The 19964-nt window shown below is 62.9% G+C and overlaps 2 protein-coding genes across 3 annotated transcripts; both read left to right on the plus strand.

Annotated features, from left to right (window-relative positions):
* Positions 1-970: 970 nt before the first annotated feature.
* Positions 971-5111, plus strand: NDUFS8 (NADH:ubiquinone oxidoreductase core subunit S8). Of its 2 annotated transcripts, XM_059929842.1 has the most exons (7): positions 972-1029; positions 1989-2046; positions 2136-2186; positions 2761-2850; positions 2945-3117; positions 4710-4838; positions 4924-5111. In XM_059929842.1, exons 2-7 carry the CDS (start codon positions 1989-1991, stop codon positions 5053-5055), a joined length of 633 nt encoding a protein of 210 aa, XP_059785825.1. In that variant the 5' UTR covers positions 972-1029; the 3' UTR covers positions 5056-5111. The 2 variants fall into 2 exon arrangements, with proteins under 2 accessions (XP_059785826.1, XP_059785825.1); XM_059929843.1 differs by lacking the exon at positions 2136-2186 and having other exon boundaries at positions 971-1029.
* A 2969-nt stretch (positions 5112-8080) lies between these two features.
* On the plus strand, positions 8081-19689 carry TCIRG1 (T cell immune regulator 1, ATPase H+ transporting V0 subunit a3). The gene is made up of 21 exons (XM_059932237.1): positions 8081-8148; positions 9148-9211; positions 10401-10521; positions 10908-10986; positions 11840-12060; positions 12149-12234; positions 12482-12605; positions 12689-12771; positions 12949-13042; positions 13190-13402; positions 14083-14227; positions 16768-16907; positions 17003-17160; positions 17236-17326; positions 17863-17981; positions 18060-18273; positions 18597-18719; positions 18812-18916; positions 18991-19108; positions 19292-19469; positions 19552-19689. The coding sequence occupies exons 3-21, from the start codon at positions 10405-10407 to the stop codon at positions 19628-19630; spliced, it is 2487 nt and encodes an 828-aa protein (XP_059788220.1). The 5' UTR covers positions 8081-8148; positions 9148-9211; positions 10401-10404; the 3' UTR covers positions 19631-19689.
* The last annotated feature ends 275 nt before the right edge of the window (positions 19690-19964 follow it).

A 19964-nucleotide genomic window follows, 5' to 3' on the forward strand; every position in this document is an offset into this window, starting at 1 on the left:
TTCCCCCGGGGCCCAGCCCTTCCCCTCAGAGATCTTCCCAAAGCCCACTGGACCATACTAGCCCTCAGCCTGAACTCAGTGGTTCCCCTGGCTCACAAGTCTGGACCCATAACAATCCTTGGGAGGCTCCGCACAGCCCTGTGCACGCCACCCCCCCCATCCTTGTCCTCTTCTAATGCACTGGATGTGTCCTCCTTCTCTGGTGGACCTCCGCACAGAAGCTGGGCATGCTCTCTGGCCCTTCTGGTTCTGCTCCACTCCTCCTTGCGCTCTGCTTGGATATCACCTCCTCTAGGAAGCCCTCCCTGACCACCTTCCACTCCCCCCAACACACAGGCGGCCTCAGGGGCTTTCTCAGTGTCCGCAGCCTCTGGGGTCCCTCTGCCACACAATTCACTGGGAGGAAACACGGGTTTGGGGGCTGTTGAGGGACGGGGCTACCGGGTCATACAGATCCAGGAGTGGTTCAGGCGGCCGCACTTCGCAGATCTAAGGCTTGGGCCAAGTTACTACACAAGTCCGTGCCTCAGTTTCCCCATCTATAAAGCGAGAATAATCGTTCCTCCCCACAGGGCTGCCGGGAGGATTAAATGAAGACGCCAGGATGAAGGCTTAGCATAGAGTAGGCATGGCTCCCGCGCGGAATCACCACAGGTTACGATTCTCATCACCGTTATCACACACGCCCCGCCGAGGCCGAGCAGGTATCCTCCGGCCCAGGGCGCCGGGTCCTTCAGGAGCCGCAACCTTAAACCACGCCTCGGATGTCCCGCCTCCAAGTGCTCGGGAGTGCCGGCTCACTAGCTTCTCGCACCCAACCCGGCGGCGCTCTACACCACTTCAAGCGCCTGCCTGCTCCCCTAGCCAATCGGAGAAAAGATTTTTTTGATCCCGCCTCTTTCGGCTGCGCCACCAGCCAATCAGACCACACCATGAAGAGTCCGCGCCCAATGGCAGCATCCCAGAATGTAGGCTCCTCCTCTCGACGGACAGAACCCTCGGCCCTGGAAGGAGAGGCAGCGATTCAAGGTGGGTGTTCGGGGCTCAGCTGTTAAGGCCCAGCCTGGGCAGCGCGGCATCGGGGTCGAGTGTGCGGCCCCCGTTGGCTCCGCCGGCTCCGCGCCCGGGCTTTATCTCGGCCCGCTCAGGACCCGCGGCCTCTGTGTCCTTGAGCGTGCAGCGGGCGGGAAACCGGCACCCTGAGGGCGCATATGCACCTCCTGCGCCCGTCGGGTCAGAGGTCATGAGGAAGGTCGGGGAAGGAGCCGGGTTGGGCGCCTGGCACTTAAGTCAGCGGTCAAAAGAAATGGTCCCGCTAGAGGTCACAGATCACGAGAGGGGCACTTTTGGGCTCCGGCTAAGTGCCAGGCTCTGGGCTAAACCCTTGGCATCTTCGAGCCGCCTCCATTCTCGTGACCTCCCATTTCACAAGTGAGAAAACCCAAGGTCACTTGGCAGGCTGGGAGACAGTTCCAGAAGGACCTTGATGCTGGGGAGAGGAATTTGATCTTGAGGGTTATTTAAGCCTTTAAAAGGTTCAGCAGGGGAGGGCTGGGGGTGTAAAGGGAGGAGTCTGGCCTGGGTTCACATCCTGGTCCCACCCCCCTCAGTGTGTGACTTTGGGCAAGTCACTTAACACGACTGAGCTGTGGCTTCTCATCTGTGCCTCCCTCTGAGGTCCTCATGTGGATAAAGTGACAGTGCGCGTGACCCCTAGCACAGTGCCTGGCACGGTGAGCTCTGAATAAACGCCAGTGGCAGTTGGCAGTGTTAACCTGGGTCAGGTTGGAGGCCGGGAGGGGCTGCACCTGGGAACAGGAAACCCGTCTGTGCCTCTGACAGGAATGGGGGTGAGCAGGGACAAGCTGACACAGTGGCACTGGGGTCAAGGGTCAAGGCTCCTGCAAATGCTCCGGTTCCCGGGGGTGGGGGTGGGGAACCATGCCTGTCTGAGACCCACCTATGCCTCACTCTCTTCATGCCCACAGATGCGCTGCCTGACCACGCCCATGCTGCTTCGGGCCCTGGCCCAGGCCGCACGTGCAGGTAGGACCAAGGGAGCCTTTCCTGGGTGTGAGGGGCCCAGCCTCCTAGCATGAGGTCGCATCTGCACAGCGTAACCCCTCTCCTTGCAGGGCATCCCAGGGGCCGGAGCCTCCACAGAAGCACAGTGGCAGCCACCTACAGTGAGTCCCGGGGCGCCTCAAGCCTCAGGCTTTCTGATCAAGGTCCCGCCAGAGGCAGGGGAGAAGGCCTGGGTCCTGGTCCTGGCTTTGCTGGGGGCTCGCCCTCTCGGAGCCTCAGTTTCCACTCTGTAAAAAGAGGATGGTGATCAAGATTGAATATGATTCTTGGGGGCAGGGTCTGTCATTGCAGGGGGTGGAGGGCCTTCCACGTGGCCACACCGTGTGATCTCAGACCTTCCCCGTGTGGGACAAGGAGGGAGCTGCCAGGTGTGAGCCCTGGGAGCTGTGCCTCTTCATCAGGACCCCAGCGCCCGAGCCCCTTCCAACCCCCATCAACTCCTGGCTTGGGTGGCCACACAGGCACAGGGAGAAGCAGGCGAGGACTGCCCAGGGCCTGAGGCTGGCCTCGAGGGTGCTCACTGAGGCGCGGGAGGTTTGGTGAATGAACAAACCCCTGGGGGGCCCAGCTGTTGCACCTAGAAGGAGGCCAGGCCTCATCTCCCTGAGCTGGAGTCCTTGGGGAGGGCCTGTGTGAGGCCTCCTGCCACGGCCTCTCTGCCCGCCTCCCCTGCAGAATATGTGAACATGCGGGAGCCCTCAATGGACATGAAGTCGGTGACCGACCGGGCAGCTCAGACCCTGCTGTGGACCGAGCTCATCCGAGGTGGGCCCTGGGGGGAGGGGAGAGGCCGGCTGGTCGGGAGCACAGATGTGTTAGGGAGGAGGGCCCCCTCCCACCGTGCCTGTGCCGCCCCCAGGCCTGGGCATGACCCTGAGCTACCTGTTCCGAGAGCCAGCCACCATCAACTACCCATTCGAGAAGGGCCCACTGAGCCCGCGCTTTCGCGGCGAGCATGCGCTGCGCCGGTACCCGTCCGGGGAGGAGCGCTGCATCGCCTGCAAGCTCTGCGAGGCCGTCTGCCCAGCCCAGGTGAGCCCCTGACCCCACCTGACCGCCCCCGGCCCCTGCCACTGGGAGAGGGAGGCCACAGCCAGCTGCAGAGAGAGTGAAGCGGGCAGCCCTGGGCCCGAACTCTGCCCCCCCTGCTGGGTGTGTGTCCCCGGAAAGTCGCTTTCCCGCTCTGAGCCACTTCCCCCCGTGAATGGGAGCCGACGCAGAGGCAGTGAGTCAGGGGAGGGAAGCTTCCGGCCCTAAGCAGGCCACCTGACGCACGTGGGTCCAGCCCCTGGGGGTCTGGGCGGGGGCGTGAAACCCAGGCCTCGAGCCACGAGGCGGCACCTGAGGGTCTCCACTTTCACCCGGATGCAGCAGCAGTTTCAGGAGCACTGCCTGTGTGCCCGTCACAGGACCGGACCCAGGGACACGTGTGCCACAGCCAAGGCCCTCACTGCCCCCGGTTGCTGCTCCTTTGAGCCCCTGGCATTTGGTTCTGTCGGAGGGTCCCGCACGGACTGCCTGGAGTCACGGCCTGTTAGTGCAGAAACAGAAAGACACAGCTGGGGCTCTTGGGCTGGTGGATGTGCCTGGCAGGAGCCCAGCAGGCTCGGGGGTCCTCACTGTCCACACAGCGACCCCCTCCCAGCGGCTGCTCCAGGCCGCATCTCTGTGACTCAGGATGGCTCCTGTCCACTACCTGCCTCATTTCCTGGACCACTCCCAGGTCCTGCAGGCCACGGGTTGTGGCCTTGCTGTCCCCAGTCTAGCCACCGACCTGGAGCACGTAGGAGAGCCCCGAAAAAATAATAACAGTGGTGGCATCCAGACAGTGAGTGCCGGCTGTGGACCAGGCACTGAGCCAAACTCGTGACTCATCTCTGCAACAACTCTAGGAGGTAGAGATTATTATCCCCATTTTTATAGATGAGGAAACTGAGGCACAAAGAGATGAGGCTACTAGCCAAAGGTCCCACTGTGAGTGGTGGGCATTACACTCCTGGGGACATCTGAGGGCCTTTGCCACATCCCTTTGAAGGTCCTCCCAGCTGTGGGAGGCCCCAGGCCACCCCCTCCCCCAGCTGGTGCAAGTGTGCGCCCAGGAAGTGAGAGTTAAGGACCTGTGTTTGAGTCTGGGCTCTGCCTCTCACTTACTGTGTGGCTTTGGGAAACCCCTCAACCTCTCTGAGCCTCAGTTTTCTCATCCATTAAATGGGGATAACTAGATGTAATTGGGAAGGTTGTTCAACATACAACCGACAGTAATGGGGCATTTTTTTTATGGGGTGGAACCCCTTGGGGCTGCAGGTGCTATGGTGAACAAGGCAGGCAATGGCCCTCTCCTCGTGGGACTCACGTTCTCAGGCAGGAGGTGCTGGCAGTTAACAAACAAGAGAATGTCAGCTAGGGCAAGCGCTCAGAGGCCGACGTCACAGCCGCACCGGGTGGCCTGTTAGGAGAGGGGTCAGGAAAGGTACACGCGGGCCAAGAGTGGATGACAGAGGGTCCGCGCTGTAGGCCCCGGGGGGCCAGTCCCCCAGGAGTGGGAATGAGCCGTGGCGGGGGCTGGATCCTGTGTCTGGGGCCAGCGTGGCTGGCAGGTGACAGTACCCTGTGCCACCCCCCAGGCCATCACCATTGAGGCTGAGCCTCGGGCCGACGGCAGCCGCCGGACCACACGCTACGACATCGACATGACCAAGTGCATCTACTGCGGCTTCTGCCAGGAGGCCTGCCCTGTGGACGCCATCGTTGAGGTGAGCGGGCCCCGCGGCGGGGGAGGCCGGGGCGGAAGCTCCTCGGAGGGGCCTGACGTGGCTGCGCCTGCTCCCCCGCTCGCAGGGCCCCAACTTCGAGTTCTCCACGGAGACGCACGAGGAGCTGCTCTACAACAAGGAGAAGCTGCTCAACAACGGGGACAAGTGGGAGGCCGAGATCGCCGCCAACATCCAGGCCGACTACCTCTACCGGTGACCGGCCCGCCGGCTGGCCCGAGGTCCCCTTCTGCCCAATAAAAAGCTCTGACCTGCCCACCGCCTCTGTCAGCAGTCCGCCGTCCAGGCCAAGACCGTCCGCGGCCTGACCACGGCCTGTGGCTTCCTGCATTGGACCAGGTCCTCGGACAGAGTCGCCCTCCTGCGCGACTCTGTGGGACCTGCCAGGCCCTCCCCGTGGCTGGGCCCCGGCCCGTGGCAGCGTGTGGCCCACACATCTTCCTGGGCATATTCCCCAAGGCTCCGCAGGCTGGAGGTCGGCCCAGGTCCACTGTTCCCATAATCCTGTGTGCCCAAGGGGTGGGGCTGGGGCCTGCCCTCTCCTGAGGGCCACCCACAGCTGAGACCCTGAGGACCTAGAGCCTCTCCCAAGGCCGCAGGCAGAAATACATCAAGAGCAGGAACTTGGAAAGGCCAGGGCATCCTTGTTGGGAGGCAGGGAAAGCCTGCCCCGGGGTGGGGGGGGTGGTGGTGACAGTCACGAGGGGGTGACACAGGCCCTGCTGCCTGTGAGCTGGCTCTGCCTCGCCTCCAGCCACATCCCCTTTTCTCCCCAGGTTCCCCAGACTAGGCTGCTGGCTTGGCTTCTGCTGCTCAGGACTTCCTGCTTTGCAGTCTCAGCCAAGTGATGTGGTTCCTTCTGGGGCCACACGCAAGCCCAGTGGCAGCACAATAGCCAAAAACAACCCCCTCTAACTTGGTGCTAAGAGGTGTGAGAGGATTTCAATTCGTTCTCAGCAGTGAGGAAACTGGCTCAGAGGGGTGAAGAGTCTTGTTCAGGATCACACAGCACACATCTGATGAAAAAACTAATTCAGGCCCGAGAGATCTCGGAGTTCCCTTTCTCCATTATTTCCAAAAGTGCTTTTTACAAAACACTGATCTCCCAAGATGCTTCTTGGAAGGGTGTTCTATGGACCAGTAAGTGTGGGAAATGCCCCAAGTGCCTCTCCCCTCTGGGACAGGCACTGCATGATAGCACATTCAAGGCTCTGAGAAGGCCTGCAGCAAAGAAACCCAGATTACCCAGCTCATTACCAGGGAGCCCCTTTTCTCAGATCCCTTGCTGACACCTGGACCTACTTACCAGGCCAGGCTGGGCCATCTCCTGATGCAGAAGTGGCCCAGGACTTGTGTGGGCCCCACCACTGGCCAAGGTTTTGGGGCCCTTTGAACCCACAAAATGGCACAGAGGTGAGAAGTGCAGGACCAGAAAGGAAGACTTGAGCCCGGGGAGTGTCTACTAGTCCTGCTGGCTGCTGGGGGCAGGAGCTCTCCAAAAACAAGCCCGGTTGTAAGAGGCAGGCTTTAGGGCTTCCCTGGTGGCGCAGTGGTTGAGAATCTGCCTGCCAATGCAGGGCACACGGGTTCGAGTCCTGGTCTGGGAAGATCCCACATGCCACGGAGCGACTGGGCCCGTGAGCCACAATTACTGAGCCTGCACGTCTGGAGCCTGTGCTCCGCAACAAGAGAGGCCGGCGATAGTGAGAGGCCCGTGCACCGCGATGAAGAGTGGCCCCCACTTGCCGCAACTAGAGAAAGCCCTCGCACAGAAACGAAGACCCAACACAGCCATAAATAAAAAAAAAATTTGAAAAAAGAAAATGCTCCCTATTAAAAAAAAAAAAAAAAAAAAAAAAGAGGCAGGCTTTAAAATCCTAAATCGCCTCTAATTTCGCTTTTCCCACACATAACCAGCACTAGATGCTTGACATGAAGCCTATATCTGTACGCAGGTAAATAGAATACTTTCATTTAAAGTGGATGAGTCTAGGGACTTCCCTGGCGGTCCAGTGGTTAAGACTCCACACGTCCAGTGCAGGGGTTGTGGGGTTCGATCCCTGGTTGGGGAACTAAGATGGCACATGCCATGCGGCACAGCCAAAAAAATAATAATAATAATAAAATGGATGAGTCTATCCAGCTCCTGACTTGATTCTCTCCCTTACTGCTGGGTCAGAGTGCAGCTCTAACGCCATTTTGTAACATGATAGAGTTCCAGTTTGCCCTGAACAGGAAGTATTGACCCGAGGCCCCCACTGGTACTCAGTTTGGTTGTGTCGAGGTTACTCCTTGAAAATAGCCCTACCGTGCCCCAGAAAGTGTCTCCCACTTTTCTGAAGACACTAGCCTTGGCTGTGACTCAGTTGCCAGCCCCCAGCTCTGGGGCTCCGTTTGCCCACCCTCCCCCCACCTCTCACAGGCCCTTGCCCTGTCGGGGTTCAAGAATCACCAGAGCTGAGGGGCCCCAGCGGGTGCAGGCTTGGCCTGTCCAGAGTGCAGGCACCTGGACAGTCGTGAGCCCCAGGTTGGGGGTGCTGCGATAGGACAAACTGCATGGAGCTCAGTAGGAGCAAGGTCATGGGGCCACATCCAGCCACAGGAGGAGTGACAGCCAGGGCAGAGCATTGCCCAGTGCCTGCTGGGTGCGGGCCCCATGCCCTGGCCCTCGGTGTCCTGCTGCCATTGAGGAAAGAGGCCCAGAGAAGGGCAGCCACCCACCCAAAGGCCCAGACCACTGGACCTGGAGTCCAAGGTGGTGGTCAGAAGCAGGAAGCTATAAGGACCTGTGTAACTGTGGCCTCACGCAAGGGGGAGGGGGTCCCAGAGGTGGGGACACGTAGGTCTTGGGCCCCAGGCCTGAGCGTATTGGGGTCTTATCAGCCATAGGCCCAGTGAGCCCTCTAGATGGTGGAGATCCCACCCTGTAGCCCCGGAGCTGGGCGTAGGCTGGGCATCTCCCCACATCCCGGCCACGGAGATGTGCGCGGTTGGCGCTGGTCAGTGTCTGCTCCCGTCTCGGGCCTCCTCGCCCGGATTAGGCGGCCCACAGCTCCGGTCTCCCAGCCTTGAGCGAGCAAGCGAGGCTGCCAGGCCATCCCAGCCCAGGGCCTGCCTCGCACCCGCGCTCCAGCTCCCAGGACGCCGGGTGGGTGTTCGGGGCGGGCCAGGGGCGGAGCTTCCCTGGCTCCGCCCCTCCCGGCCCCGCCCGCCGCGGAAAGTGAGTTGCGTGGGCGCTGCGGCCGGGATCGCAGAGCAGAGCCGAGCAGCGCCGCGTGCGGCCGACCCGGGGGTGAGTGCCCCAGCCGGGGGCTGCAGAGCCCCCAGCTCTGCTTGCCACCCTCGCTTCCCACTGCCCCGGGAAGGGGGGGGGATCATGGCGCCCCCAACTAGCTGGGTCAGTAGAGGCAGCTCAGTCCGCCGGCCCGCGGCTGTCAGCCGTTGCTGGGGGCCACAGAGGCGACTAAGAGGAGAAAGAAGAGGAGAATGGGGGTGTTAGCAGCCTGTAACAAACAACCAGTATTGAGCTCAGCTGTGCTGGGCCAGGTGGTGCTCAGAGCGTTCTCTGCTGCATCTTCCTGGCAGGGAGGGAGGGACCCATTCTACAGATGAGGAAACTGAGGCCCACCCAACTAGGAAGAGGCGGAGCTAGAAGAGAGCACAGACCCTCGCCTCCAGCCCAGCTCATCGTAGCGGGCCAGGGGCTCAGAGGAGAGAGCTGGTGGTTTTCTGGAGGAGTTGGCCTTAAGCCTCCAGCCTCCCAAGGGAGCAGGAGGAGAGGGGCACAGAGTGACTAGGGTCTGGACCCTGAAGGACGGAGGCACCTTCATTTGTTCTGTAAATGTCGCTGGGGTGGCCCCTGCCTCAGGAAGGGGCCAGGGAGGATGAGGGGGAGGGGATGAGACAGTGGAGGCCTGAAATGCCAGGGGAGGGATCTGCCCAGGTCTCTGCACCCCTGTGCTCACCACGGCTTGTCCCATCCAAGGGACGTGCCCAGGCCCCAGGGCTGCTGCCCCGCCTGGATCCCCAGACCTAGCTCCCTACAACCGCCATTTGGCCAGCCCAGCCTTTCGGGGTACCTGGGTCAGAGGACAGCCCTCCCCTGAGCGCATATTGTGGGCTGGGACTTCCAAACCTGCAGCCCCAGGGCCTGGCTCCTGCCTGGCTCGGTCCTGTCTATAAAACAGGGCTACAGTGCCCCCTCCCTCAAAGATTGCTGTTAGATTTAAATGAGGTATTGTGGGTGAGGGAGTTACATGGGGGCCATGGTTATTTTTATCTCCCCACCTAGGTCCTGTCTCTGCCAGGGTGGCCAAGTCCCATTCACCCAAAGAGGAAGTGGAGGCCCAGAGAGGGTGAGAGACTCCCCAAAGAACACACAGCTAATCACAGCTTGGTAGGGCTCAGAGCCTTGGTCCCTGGCCCTCTTGCCCACCCTTCCCTGTTCAGGGCCTGGCGCTTCCACAGCCCCCAGCTGTCTCTCCGCATTTTCTCTTCTCTCCTCCCGGGGCTGGGGAAGGGGCTGCTTTTCCTATTTACATTTAAGTAAACCAGACCCAGGAGAGGAAGTGACCAACTAGGCAGGCCCCAGCCCAGCCCAGACAGCAGGCTGGGTGTCAGATGTTCACCCTCTCAGCGGGGCCCTGGCCTGTTCCTGTCCCCTCCCCTCCCCCGCTCAATTTGAGAGCTAAGGAAACTGAGTCCCACAGAGGGGAAGGGGCCGGCCCTGGGCCCCAAGGGCAGTGGCCACGGAGTCCTGGCTTGTGGGCTGGGCGTCTCCAGGGCCCAGGGAGGCCACCCTGGCCCTCCCCCTGCCCTGCCGGCGTTTGAGCAAAGGCCTGGCGAGGCCCTTCCTGCCCATTTCAGTTTCCACAGTTTCACTTTTGCTGGTTTCGACACCTGGAGGGCTCCTCCCTCGGCCCCTACCCGCGGGCCTCAGGGGAAGGTCCCGCTTCCTCAGCGCCCCCTGCCTGTCCCCTCTACCCTTCCCGAGTCCCAGCGGAGGCCCCCACCCCTCAGCGCCCACAGACCCGCAGGGAGGGAGGAGGGCCCTGGCTGCCTGCGGGGATGGGGAGGACCTCAGCCCTGCTGTTCCTTGTCAAGGATGCTCCCCGGGGTGGAAAGGCGAGGGCAGTCAGGTGACCGGCGCTGGAGGTGGCCCTTGGCCTGGGGCCCCGAGGATGTGTAGGATCTCTGGTGAGGGCAGGTCACGGAGAGGGCACAGCAGGAGCAGGGACCAGGTGTGAGAAGAGCCAGTGTCCCCAGGAGCCACTAGGGGTGGGGGCCAGGGGTCTCAGACGGGGCAGAGGCAGCTGGGAAGGAGCTTGACGTTGGACTGTGGGTCCGGCTGTGAGGTCAGCTGTGCCGTTTACTTCCTGTGTGACCTCAGCACCCCGCTGAGCCATCCTGGGCCTCAGTCTCCCCATCTGTCAGATAGGGGTGGTAGTGGTACCTTGCAGGATCATGGGAACCCAGAATTCACACCTGGTGGGGAACTGCCTGTGACCCCACCCGCCTGAGCTCCCACCCCTGCCGGCCCCGCAGGACCATGGGCTCCATGTTCCGGAGTGAGGAGGTGGTGCTGGTCCAGCTCTTCCTGCCCACAGCTGCTGCCTACGCCTGCGTGAGCCAGCTTGGGGAGCTGGGCCTTGTGGAGTTCAGAGACGTGAGTGGGGCCGGGGTGGGCGTGGGAGGAGGCCTCGTCCTTGGGTGTCCCATATGGTGGCCCATCTTCCCCAGCCTGACCCCCGGCCCTGCTTGAATCCCGGCAACCTCTGCCATAGATACTTTGCTCTCAGGCCGGCTTTACTCGTGGCTGAGACCACCCTGCCCCAGCCTGGGTTCAGGCAGGCCTCCTGGGCCCTGCCTCACCCTTCTCAGGCCACATGGGGTCTGGTGTGTCTTCAGCTGGGCGTCTGGAGGGTCACAGTGTACTCAGCACTTTTCTAGGGGAGGCAGCTATGGCCTGAGGAGAGCCAGGCCTGGGCCCTGGTGGGGGGACCTCCTTGGCCCTCTGCCTGGAAAACTGACCCCTCCGTTTGGCAACCACAGCTCAATGCCTCGGTGAGTGCCTTCCAGAGACGTTTCGTGGTAGATGTTCGTCGCTGCGAAGAGCTGGAGAAGACCTTTGGTGAGTTGGCCCTGGGCCCACACCCCAGGCACACTTCCTGGAGGAGGCGCCAGTCAAGCTTGGTCTGAAAGGAAGAGTCCGAGTTGCCTAGGCGGACGGCAGAGAAGGGAGGTCCTGGCCAGGCCCTGCAGAGCCGGGACAGGGCAGCTGGGATCTTTGGGGTGTTCTTGGGTGAGCTGAGCAGAGGGTCCAGGCCAGACCTGGCTTGGAAGAGGCCTTGAATACCGAATGAGGGCTCGGGACTTCATCCTCTGGACGCCAGGATCCACCCATAGGTTCCGAAGCAGGAGAGAAGCATGGACAGAACTTTCTCTGCTGCAGATGGACTGGGGTGGGCAGAGGCCAGGATCCTGGGTCGGGTGCCCCCACGGAGCAGCTCCTTCTTGGACCTGGGCAAGAGGGACCCCTGCCCTGGGTTCTATTCTGGAAACCCCTCTTAGGAGGATCCTGCAAGGTGGGAGGATAGAGCATGTCTGTTTAATGGTTAGCTTGACTGATAGGTTTTAAGTCGTCAGGCAGGTACCCTGTGGGCCTCCATGCAAGTTCTCATCCCCTGCAGCGCTAGGGCCACCTGCCGGGGGACCGCTGTGGGACCCAGGCCAGGGGCTGGGGACGGAGAGCAGCCCAGAAGAGCCCCAGGGCGGGGGGAGGCGGAGCAGACCTGCAGGGATGGAGGTTTAGCCTGAGGTTTTTCCCGGATCTCAGACGCAGTGAATCAGTTAGCTGGTGGCCAGCGGAGTCTGGGGAGGCAGTTGGAATTCCCTAGGTGTTAGCCATCCCTTGGCTAATAGTGGCCATTGGCTGGTGGTGGCCCCTGAGCGGGATCCCCTGACGCCTGTCCCTCTGCACCCAGCCTTCCTGCAGGAGGAGGTGCGGCGGGCTGGGCTGACGCTGCCTGTGCCCGAGGCGGGGCTGCCGGCGCCCCTGCCCCGCGACCTTCTGCGCATCCAGGAGGAGACGGACCGCCTAGCGCAGGAGCTCCGGGACGTGCGGGGCAACCAGCAGGCCCTGCGGGCCCAGCTCCACCAGCTGCAGCTCCACTCGGCTGTACTGGGCCAGGGCCACGGCCCCCCGGTCAGCTCCGGCCTGGGCAGGGCGCGGGGAGGGGCGGGGGCCCCAGGCCCCACCTGGGCCGGGACTCATGGCGCCTCTCGGCTCCTAGTTGGCAGCCAGCCACACAGATGGGCCCCTGGAGAGAAGCCCCCTGCTCCAGTCCCCCGGGGGGCCGCACCAGGACCTGAGGGTCAAGTAAGTGAGGGGCAGCTTCGCTCTCTTTCCGGTTGGGGCAGGGGTGAGGCAGGCCAGCTCGGACTTCTTGTCCGGGGCCCTTCTGCAGCCGCCCTCAGGCCTGGACTTTCCTTTGCCCCTGGGGGTCTCTTCTGGCCCTGCCTCGTGGGCTCCTGCCTCCTCTGTGGGGACGGGGGCAGTGTGCCTGGCTCGGGTGAGGCGGGGGGAGGTCGGAGCAGCCCCTGCCCAGCCCCGCCCGTCCCCGCAGCTTCGTGGCAGGTGCCGTGGAACCCCACAAGGCCGCCGCCCTGGAGCGCCTGCTCTGGAGGGCCTGCCGCGGCTTCCTCATGGCCAGCTTCAGGGAGATGGAGCCGCTGGAGGACCCCGTGACGGTGAGCCGGCCGGGAGCACACAGGCTGGGGTGCATCCTGGGTGGAGCGGGGACTGCAGGGTGATCTGGGCCCCGCTCCGGCAGGGTGAGCCTGCGACCTGGATGACCTTCCTCATCTCCTACTGGGGCGAGCAGATCGGGCAGAAGATCCGCAAGATCACTGACTGGTGAGCGCCCATCGGGTGGGGGGCTGGCCACCCGCTGCCCTCGTGCCCAGGCCCCTGCGTGTCACCTCCACCGAGCCCGCTCTGTCTGCCACACTGCCCTGTGGGCTCCCTTTAGACTCAGCCTCTGCAAGACCTGGACCCTGTGCCCACCTCACCTCCCCCCCTCCTCCCTGCCAGCTTCCACTGCCATGTCTTCCCATTTGTGGAGCAGGAGGAGGCCCGCCGCACAGCGCTGCAGCAGCTGCAGCTGCAGAGCCAAGAGCTGCAGGAGGTGGGTGCCCGTGGCCTGGCTGGACCCCTGCCTTCCCCCTGCCCCTCCCCTCCGGACACCCCTCCCCCTCCCCCCCTCCCCCCCTCCCCCCCCCTCCTCCTGCCCCCCCCCCCCGCCACTCCTCCTGACCGCCTGCTCTGGCCGCAGGTCCTGGGTGAGACGGAGCGCTTCCTGAGCCAGGTGCTGGGCCGGGTGCAGAGACTGTTGCCGCCCTGGCAGGTGCAGATCCGCAAGATGAAGGCCGTGTACCTGGCCCTCAACCAGTGCAGCGTGAGCACCACACACAAGTGCCTCATCGCCGAGGCCTGGTGTGCCACGCGCGACCTGCCCACCCTGCAGCAGGCACTGCAGGGCAGCTCGGTGAGCATGGGGTGGGGGGGTCTCCCGCCCTCCCCTGCTGCCAGGCAGGGGCTGGTTTCCTCCTCACAACACATGTCCCATTCCCGGTGCCATCAGCGCCGTGCCTTTGCTGGGGCTCATCCTCCTCCAGGGAGTCCACCGTGATGGCCCTGGTCCAGCAAGCCCTCTCCCTGCCCCGACTTCCCAGAGGCCCTGGGATGGGCCATCACACCCTGGAAGCTGCACTGGGTGTTAAGTTAGAAACCGGGTTCAAATCCAGGCTCTGCAGGCACTGGCCCTGTGACCTTGGGCCAACTGGAGGGAGCCTTGGGTTCATCTGTGAAATGGGTTTGCTGACCCTGCTTCCAGGGGTCGCCGTGGTAGGTGCTCACCTGTGGCAGTGGGGCTCCCTCTCCCAGGCCACCTGGATGGGAAGAAGCACGCTTCTGTTTCCCAAGTGACTTCTGGGCCAATCTCTGGCCCTCCCTGAATCCCCCTGAACTGGGGCAGGTGGGGCTGGTCGTGCTATTTCACAGGGAGCGGAGGGGCTGCCCTGGGTCCCCTGGGTCCCACCCAGCGAGTCCCCACAGTGCTCTCCATCTCTAGCTGGCCGTGGCTGGAGGGTCCGAGGGTCCCTGAAGGCCCCTGCCATCAGTCTTGTCTGTCTGTCTGCCTGCCTGCCTGCCTGCCGGGTGCCCCAGAGCGAAGCGGGTGTGAGCGCCGTGGTTCACCGCATCCCCTGCCGGGACATGCCCCCCACACTCATCCGTACCAACCGCTTCACGGCCAGCTTCCAGGGCATCGTGGACGCCTACGGTGTGGGCCGCTACCAGGAGGTCAACCCCGGTGAGAGCCGCCACATCCCACAGCCCCGACCTTCGGGAGGCTCAGCTGCCGCCCTGGGTGGAGGCCTGGGAGGGCTGCGTCCCCACACTGGGCCTGTCCCGCCCTCCTGAGATGAGAGGCGCACTCCCAGTCATGCTCTTGGGGGTCCAGTGGAGGTGCTTCGTGTTTATCCCCCGCAAACACCCCCACTGCCCTGCTGTTAAGCTAACAGGGGAACCAGCAGAGTTGTGCAAAGAATAGCAGCTTTGCGGTAGGAATGGCCCAGGTTGGAGGTCCTACTCACTTACTTTGATGAGTTTCTTAGCTTCTCTGAACCTCAGTTTCCTCATCTATAAAATGGGGATAATGGTACAGACCTGAGCAGTGTTGGGAAGATTAATGATCGCCAAAGGTTGCAAACCAGCGGTCCACGAGGCCAGCATCAGTCTGCGGATGTGTTTTGCTTGGCCACGTTGTCTGGCCACATTGAAAGGTTTGAATTGGGTGCAGCCCCAGGTCAGGTTCTACCAGAAGTAGACCCTGAGATGGGGTCTCTGATGCAAGTGGCCTATTAAGAGAGGTGTTCCTGGGAGAAACCACTAAGGGACCTCAGGGGATGGGGAAGCAGGCAGGAAGGGGAGAGCTGAGTAGGGCCAGTCTCAGGTGAAGTCCGGCCTCAGCCTGAGCCTGCAGGGAGCTCTAGAGCATGAAGGACACTATGGTGTGTCCACCTCAAGGCTGATGAGCAGGGCTTTCAAACCCAGTGCCCTCAGTCGTCTGCCGGCCCTCGCGGGTGGGCAGTGAGGCTGTCAGCTCCAGGCACGTCCACCTGGGTGCTCACTGGCCTGGCGAAGCTCTGTAAGTGGCCCACTGGGCAGAGGGTTGCACAGAGCTGCCAAGGGAGCTGCGGCCGCCTGGGCAGAGCCTCAGTGTCTGCTGCGGGTGCCAGGGTTTAAAGTGGGAGTTTTTGCAAAAGTCTGCATTTTCTCAAGACTGGCAAAAAGTGAGAGATTTGGCGACATGGCCCACCTCCAACAGGCTGGAGCTGGGTGGTGGCAGCCCCCTCCCGTTTGCCAGTGCCCGTCCCGAGGGCAGCAGGCACTGGCTTTCCTCCCTTCCTGGCCTCCTCCTCCTTCCTGAGGCCTGTGGGACCTGGCCTGTCATCCTCCCGGTTCCTCTCCCTCCAGACACCACCCTCCCTGCAGCAGGCTGGCTGCGGTGTGGCCAGTGGCCCAGTGTCCCCCTTGTCACTGGATAGGGGCTGCAGTGCATCTCTGTGTGAGCCCAAAGAATGGGTGTGAGGGTGAACCGTGATGAGGTCCCTTACGGGAGGCCAGGGAGGGGTCCTGCCTCATCCAGTGGGCAAGAGGCAGGGTTTGGGGTCCCCGGGGCGGTACAGGCAGCACATGAGGACGGAATCCAAGGCCGTGTGGACTGAGACCAGGGTCACGTGGTGCTCTGGGGCCTGCTGACCCTGCAGGACCAGCATCTGGGAGCTTGACGTGGGGCCCCCAGCCCATTTCACCGGCCCGTAGGCCCTCTGCATCAGCGGATGCCAGTCCGGTTAGAGCAGGCCTGATCACCAGACATCCACGGTTGGTAATATGCCACCAGCTCTCAAAGCAATAGCTTTGCGGAGGTATTCGTTTGCTAGGGCTGCTGTAACAAAGCATCACAGATGGGGCGGCTTAAACGATAGGTATTTATTGTCTCTCAGTTCTGGAGGCTGGAAGTCTGAGAGCAAGGTGTCGGCAGGGCTGGTTCCTTCTGAGAGCTGTGAGGGAGAATGTGTTCAGGCCTCTCTCCTTGGCTTGCAGACAGCTGTCTTCGTGTTCATATGGCATTCTCCCAGTGTATGTGTCTAAGGTCTAAATTTCCCCCTTTTTATAGGGACACCCGTTATATTTGATTAAGACCCACCCTAATGACCTCATTTTCACTGGGTTACATCTGCAAAGGTTGTATCTCCAAATAAGGTCACTGTCTAAGGTACTGGGAGTTAGGACTCCAACATATCTTTTGTTGGGGTGGGGGACACAATTCAACCCATAACTGGGATGTGCGTTAGAATCCTAACACCTATGAGAAAATTTCCCCATTTTACTAAAGGGAAGCTGAGGCCCCAGAGGTGAAGTGACCAACTCGGCCTTCTGGAACTTGCCATGTGCCAGCCAGGACCACCACTGGGCTCTCTGTGCTTCTGCCTTAAGCTCTTCTCGTAAATAATAATAGCTAGAACTGCTAACGTTATATTGAGCATTTATGGTCTCTCAGGTACTGTCCAGGGATAAACTCATTTATAACAGCCCTATAAAGTGGTGGTATTGTTATCTCCATTTTGCAGATGGGGCAGTGGAGGTTCAGAGAGGTTAAGACACTAGCCCAAGTTTGCACAGCTAGTAAGTGCCTGGATCTTGAATGCAGGCAGGCGGTGTGGCATCCCTGCCTGGCTACACCACCTTCACGTCTCCTGGGGCCCCGGAGCCTGGCTTGGGGGGCCTCTGTGGCATCCGGTACAGGGATGGGGGTCCTGGCTGACCGTGTGGCCCCTCTGCCCGCAGCGCCCTACACCATCATCACCTTCCCCTTCCTCTTCGCCGTCATGTTTGGTGACGTGGGCCACGGGCTGCTCATGTTTCTCTTCGCCCTGGCCATGGTGCTGGCCGAGAACCGGCCAGCCGTGAAGACGGCGCAGAACGAGGTGAGGGGCGGCAGGGGGTGGGTGGTCTGGGGGGAGGGGGGTGGCCGGGCACGGCAGGGGGCCCAGGCCGGCTCTCACCACGCCTGCACCCCCAGATCTGGAGGACCTTCTTCGGGGGCCGCTACCTGCTCCTGCTCATGGGCCTGTTCTCCGTCTACACCGGCTTCATCTACAACGAGTGCTTCAGCTGCGCCACGGCCGTCTTCCCCTCGGGCTGGAGCGTGGCGGCCATGGCCAACCAGTCGGGCTGGAGGTGAGGCCCAGCCGCGCCCGCCCCGCAGCCCCGAGGCCCCCGGGCCCCTGACCAGCCCGCCTGCTCTTGTCACAGCGACGCCTTCCTGGCCCAGCAGCCGCTGCTCTCCCTGGACCCCAACGTCACCGGCGTCTTCCTGGGACCGTACCCCTTCGGCATCGACCCGGTGAGTCCCGGCCGCCTGTCGGAGGCGGTGGCGGGCGGGAGGGCGGGGCCGGGGCTCCCCGCTTGCCCAGCCCCTCCGAGCACCAGGCCCGTTCCGGGTGCAGGAGGCAGGAGCCCCCCTAGACCAGGGCCTGCCTGGCGGGGGGCCTGCACTGCAGCCACTTGAAAGCAGAGAAGCGAGTCCTAATAAGGGCAGCGCTCTGTAGTCCCCTCTGTGCCAGGCAGGCACCGTTCTGAGCCCTTGTCGAACTGATTTTATGTCTAGTCCTCGTGACAGCTCCATGGGAGCACGTCAGTACCGTCCCCACTTTACAGGTGAGGAAGCTGAGGTTACACGCCCAAGGTCACCCAGCTAGGAAGAACTCGGGTTGGGGCCCAGGCTGCCCGGCCCAGTCTGTGCTCTTAACTGTTCCCCTCTGCTGCCCCTCGTCGGGCGGGTGACGGGTTGTGCGGAGGCCCTGGAGGGGCAAACGGGCCGATGGGAGTGACTCGGGTGGAGAGGCCCCTTCACGACACCCATCCCTCCCGCCACCCCAGGTCTGGAGCCTGGCTGTCAACCACCTGAGCTTCCTCAACTCCTTCAAGATGAAGATGTCCGTCATCCTGGGGGTCACCCACATGACCTTCGGGGTGGTCCTGGGAGTCTTCAACCACATGTGAGGACCGGGGGCCTTGGGGTGGGGGGCCGGGCAGGGCCAGGGCGACCTGGTGACCCGGCTCCCCTCCTGCCCCAGGCACTTCGCCCAGTGGCACCGGCTGCTGCTGGAGACCCTCCCCGAGCTGGTCTTCCTGCTGGGGCTGTTCGGCTACCTCGTCTTCCTGGTCGCCTACAAGTGGCTGCGCGTCACGGCCGCCAGCGCTGCCTCAGCCCCCAGCATCCTCATCCACTTCATCAACATGTTCCTCTTCTCCAGCAGCCCCACCAACCGGCCGCTTTTCTCCGGGCAGGTAGGCTGGGGCGGAGGGGGCGGCTCACACCCTGCCCCGGGGCCCCCTGGTTGCTGGGCCTCTCAGCTGCAGGATTCTCGTCCGAGAGGTGGGATGCAGGCCTGAGGCCGTGAGACAGGCAGGTCGAGGGGCCTCCCTGGGAGCTCCCAGCAGGGCTGGTGGCTTCTATGCCCAGAAGAATTCCACACGGGGTGACGTCCATGCCTAGCGAGGGGCCCTGGGCTGGAGTGGGCTGCGGGCTCCCTGGGCCCCCGGGGACTCGCGTGGCCCGAGCTGGCCGGTGGCTCGCAGGGGCGCCCTGACCATCGCCCCCTCCCCCGCAGGAGGTGGTGCAGCCCACGCTGGTAGTCCTGGCCCTGGCCATGGTGCCCGTCCTGCTGCTCGGCACGCCCTTGTTCCTGCACCGGGAGCACCGCCGCTGCCACTCTCGGAGGAGGCAACAGCCGGTAGAGGCAGGGGAGCCTGGGGGTGGGGTCCCGTCCGGGACGTGAGCCCCATCTGGGGCTGGGGGTCTGTGATGCCGCTGCTCCACCCCTAGGACGAGGACACGGCCGGGCTCCTGGACCCGCCTGACGCGTCCCTGGCCAGCCAGGGCTCTGATGAGGAGAAGGCAGGGTGCCCAGGGGACCAGGAGGAGGCCGAGGTGGGTATGGTGCCTTCCTGAGTGGGGGATGGCTGCTGGCCCCGCTCGCCCCTCACTGCCGCCTGCTCCCCCAGTTTGTCCTGTCCGAGGTGTTCATGCACCAAGCCATCCACACCATCGAGTTCTGCCTGGGCTGCATCTCCAACACGGCCTCCTACCTGCGCCTCTGGGCCCTGAGCCTGGCCCACGCCCGTGAGTCCCGGCTCCTTCCCGCACCCGGCTGCTGGATGGGTGGCCTCCTCTGGTCACTTCTTAGTATCCCTGTCTGTAAAGGGGGGAACGTTGGAGGAGGTCCCCCGCTGGCCCGCGGGGAGGGTGGGCTTCGGGACGCCGAGGTGGCGTGGTGGTCCCCACGGTTCCCTCCTTCACCTGCAGAGCTGTCACAGGTCCTGTGGGCCATGGTGATGCGAGCCGGCCTGAGCCTGGGCGGCGAGATGGGTGTGGCGGCTGTGGTGCTGGTCCCCGTCTTCGCCGCCTTCGCCGTGATGACCGTGGCCATCCTGCTGGTGATGGAGGGGCTCTCGGCCTTCCTGCACGCGCTGCGGCTGCACTGGTGAGTGGCCGCCCGGCTGGTGTGGGCAGCACGGGGGGCGCCGGGGGGGCGTCCCCTCACCGGCTCTCCCTTCTCACCCCAGGGTGGAGTTCCAGAACAAGTTCTACTCGGGTACTGGCTACAAGCTGAGCCCCTTCACCTTCGCCGTGGAGGATGAATAGGGGCCACAGCCCTGCCCTTGCCTTGCTGAGCACGGAAGAAATAAAGGGGAAGGCCCAGGGCCCGTGTCTTGGTCTTGTCTGGGAGGCAGGGGCTGGGGAGGCTGGGTGTGGAGGAGCCTGGGCTCTGGCGTGGGCTGGTCCTGTCCCTGGGAGCCTTTTGGTTGGATGGACACCATGCCAGCCTCTGTGCCCATCTCCCTTATGTCTGTCTCTGCAGATGAAGTTGGTGTGGGGTGGGGGGAGGTGGGAGCCACTGGCCTACGATCTGGGGCCTCAGGATGTCAGGAGAAGACCCACGAGCACATCTGCAACAATCCCAGACTCTTGGGGCGAG

The sequence above is a fragment of the Balaenoptera ricei genome, chromosome 8 (assembly GCF_028023285.1).
Source record: "Balaenoptera ricei isolate mBalRic1 chromosome 8, mBalRic1.hap2, whole genome shotgun sequence".
NCBI lineage: Eukaryota > Metazoa > Chordata > Mammalia > Artiodactyla > Balaenopteridae > Balaenoptera > Balaenoptera ricei.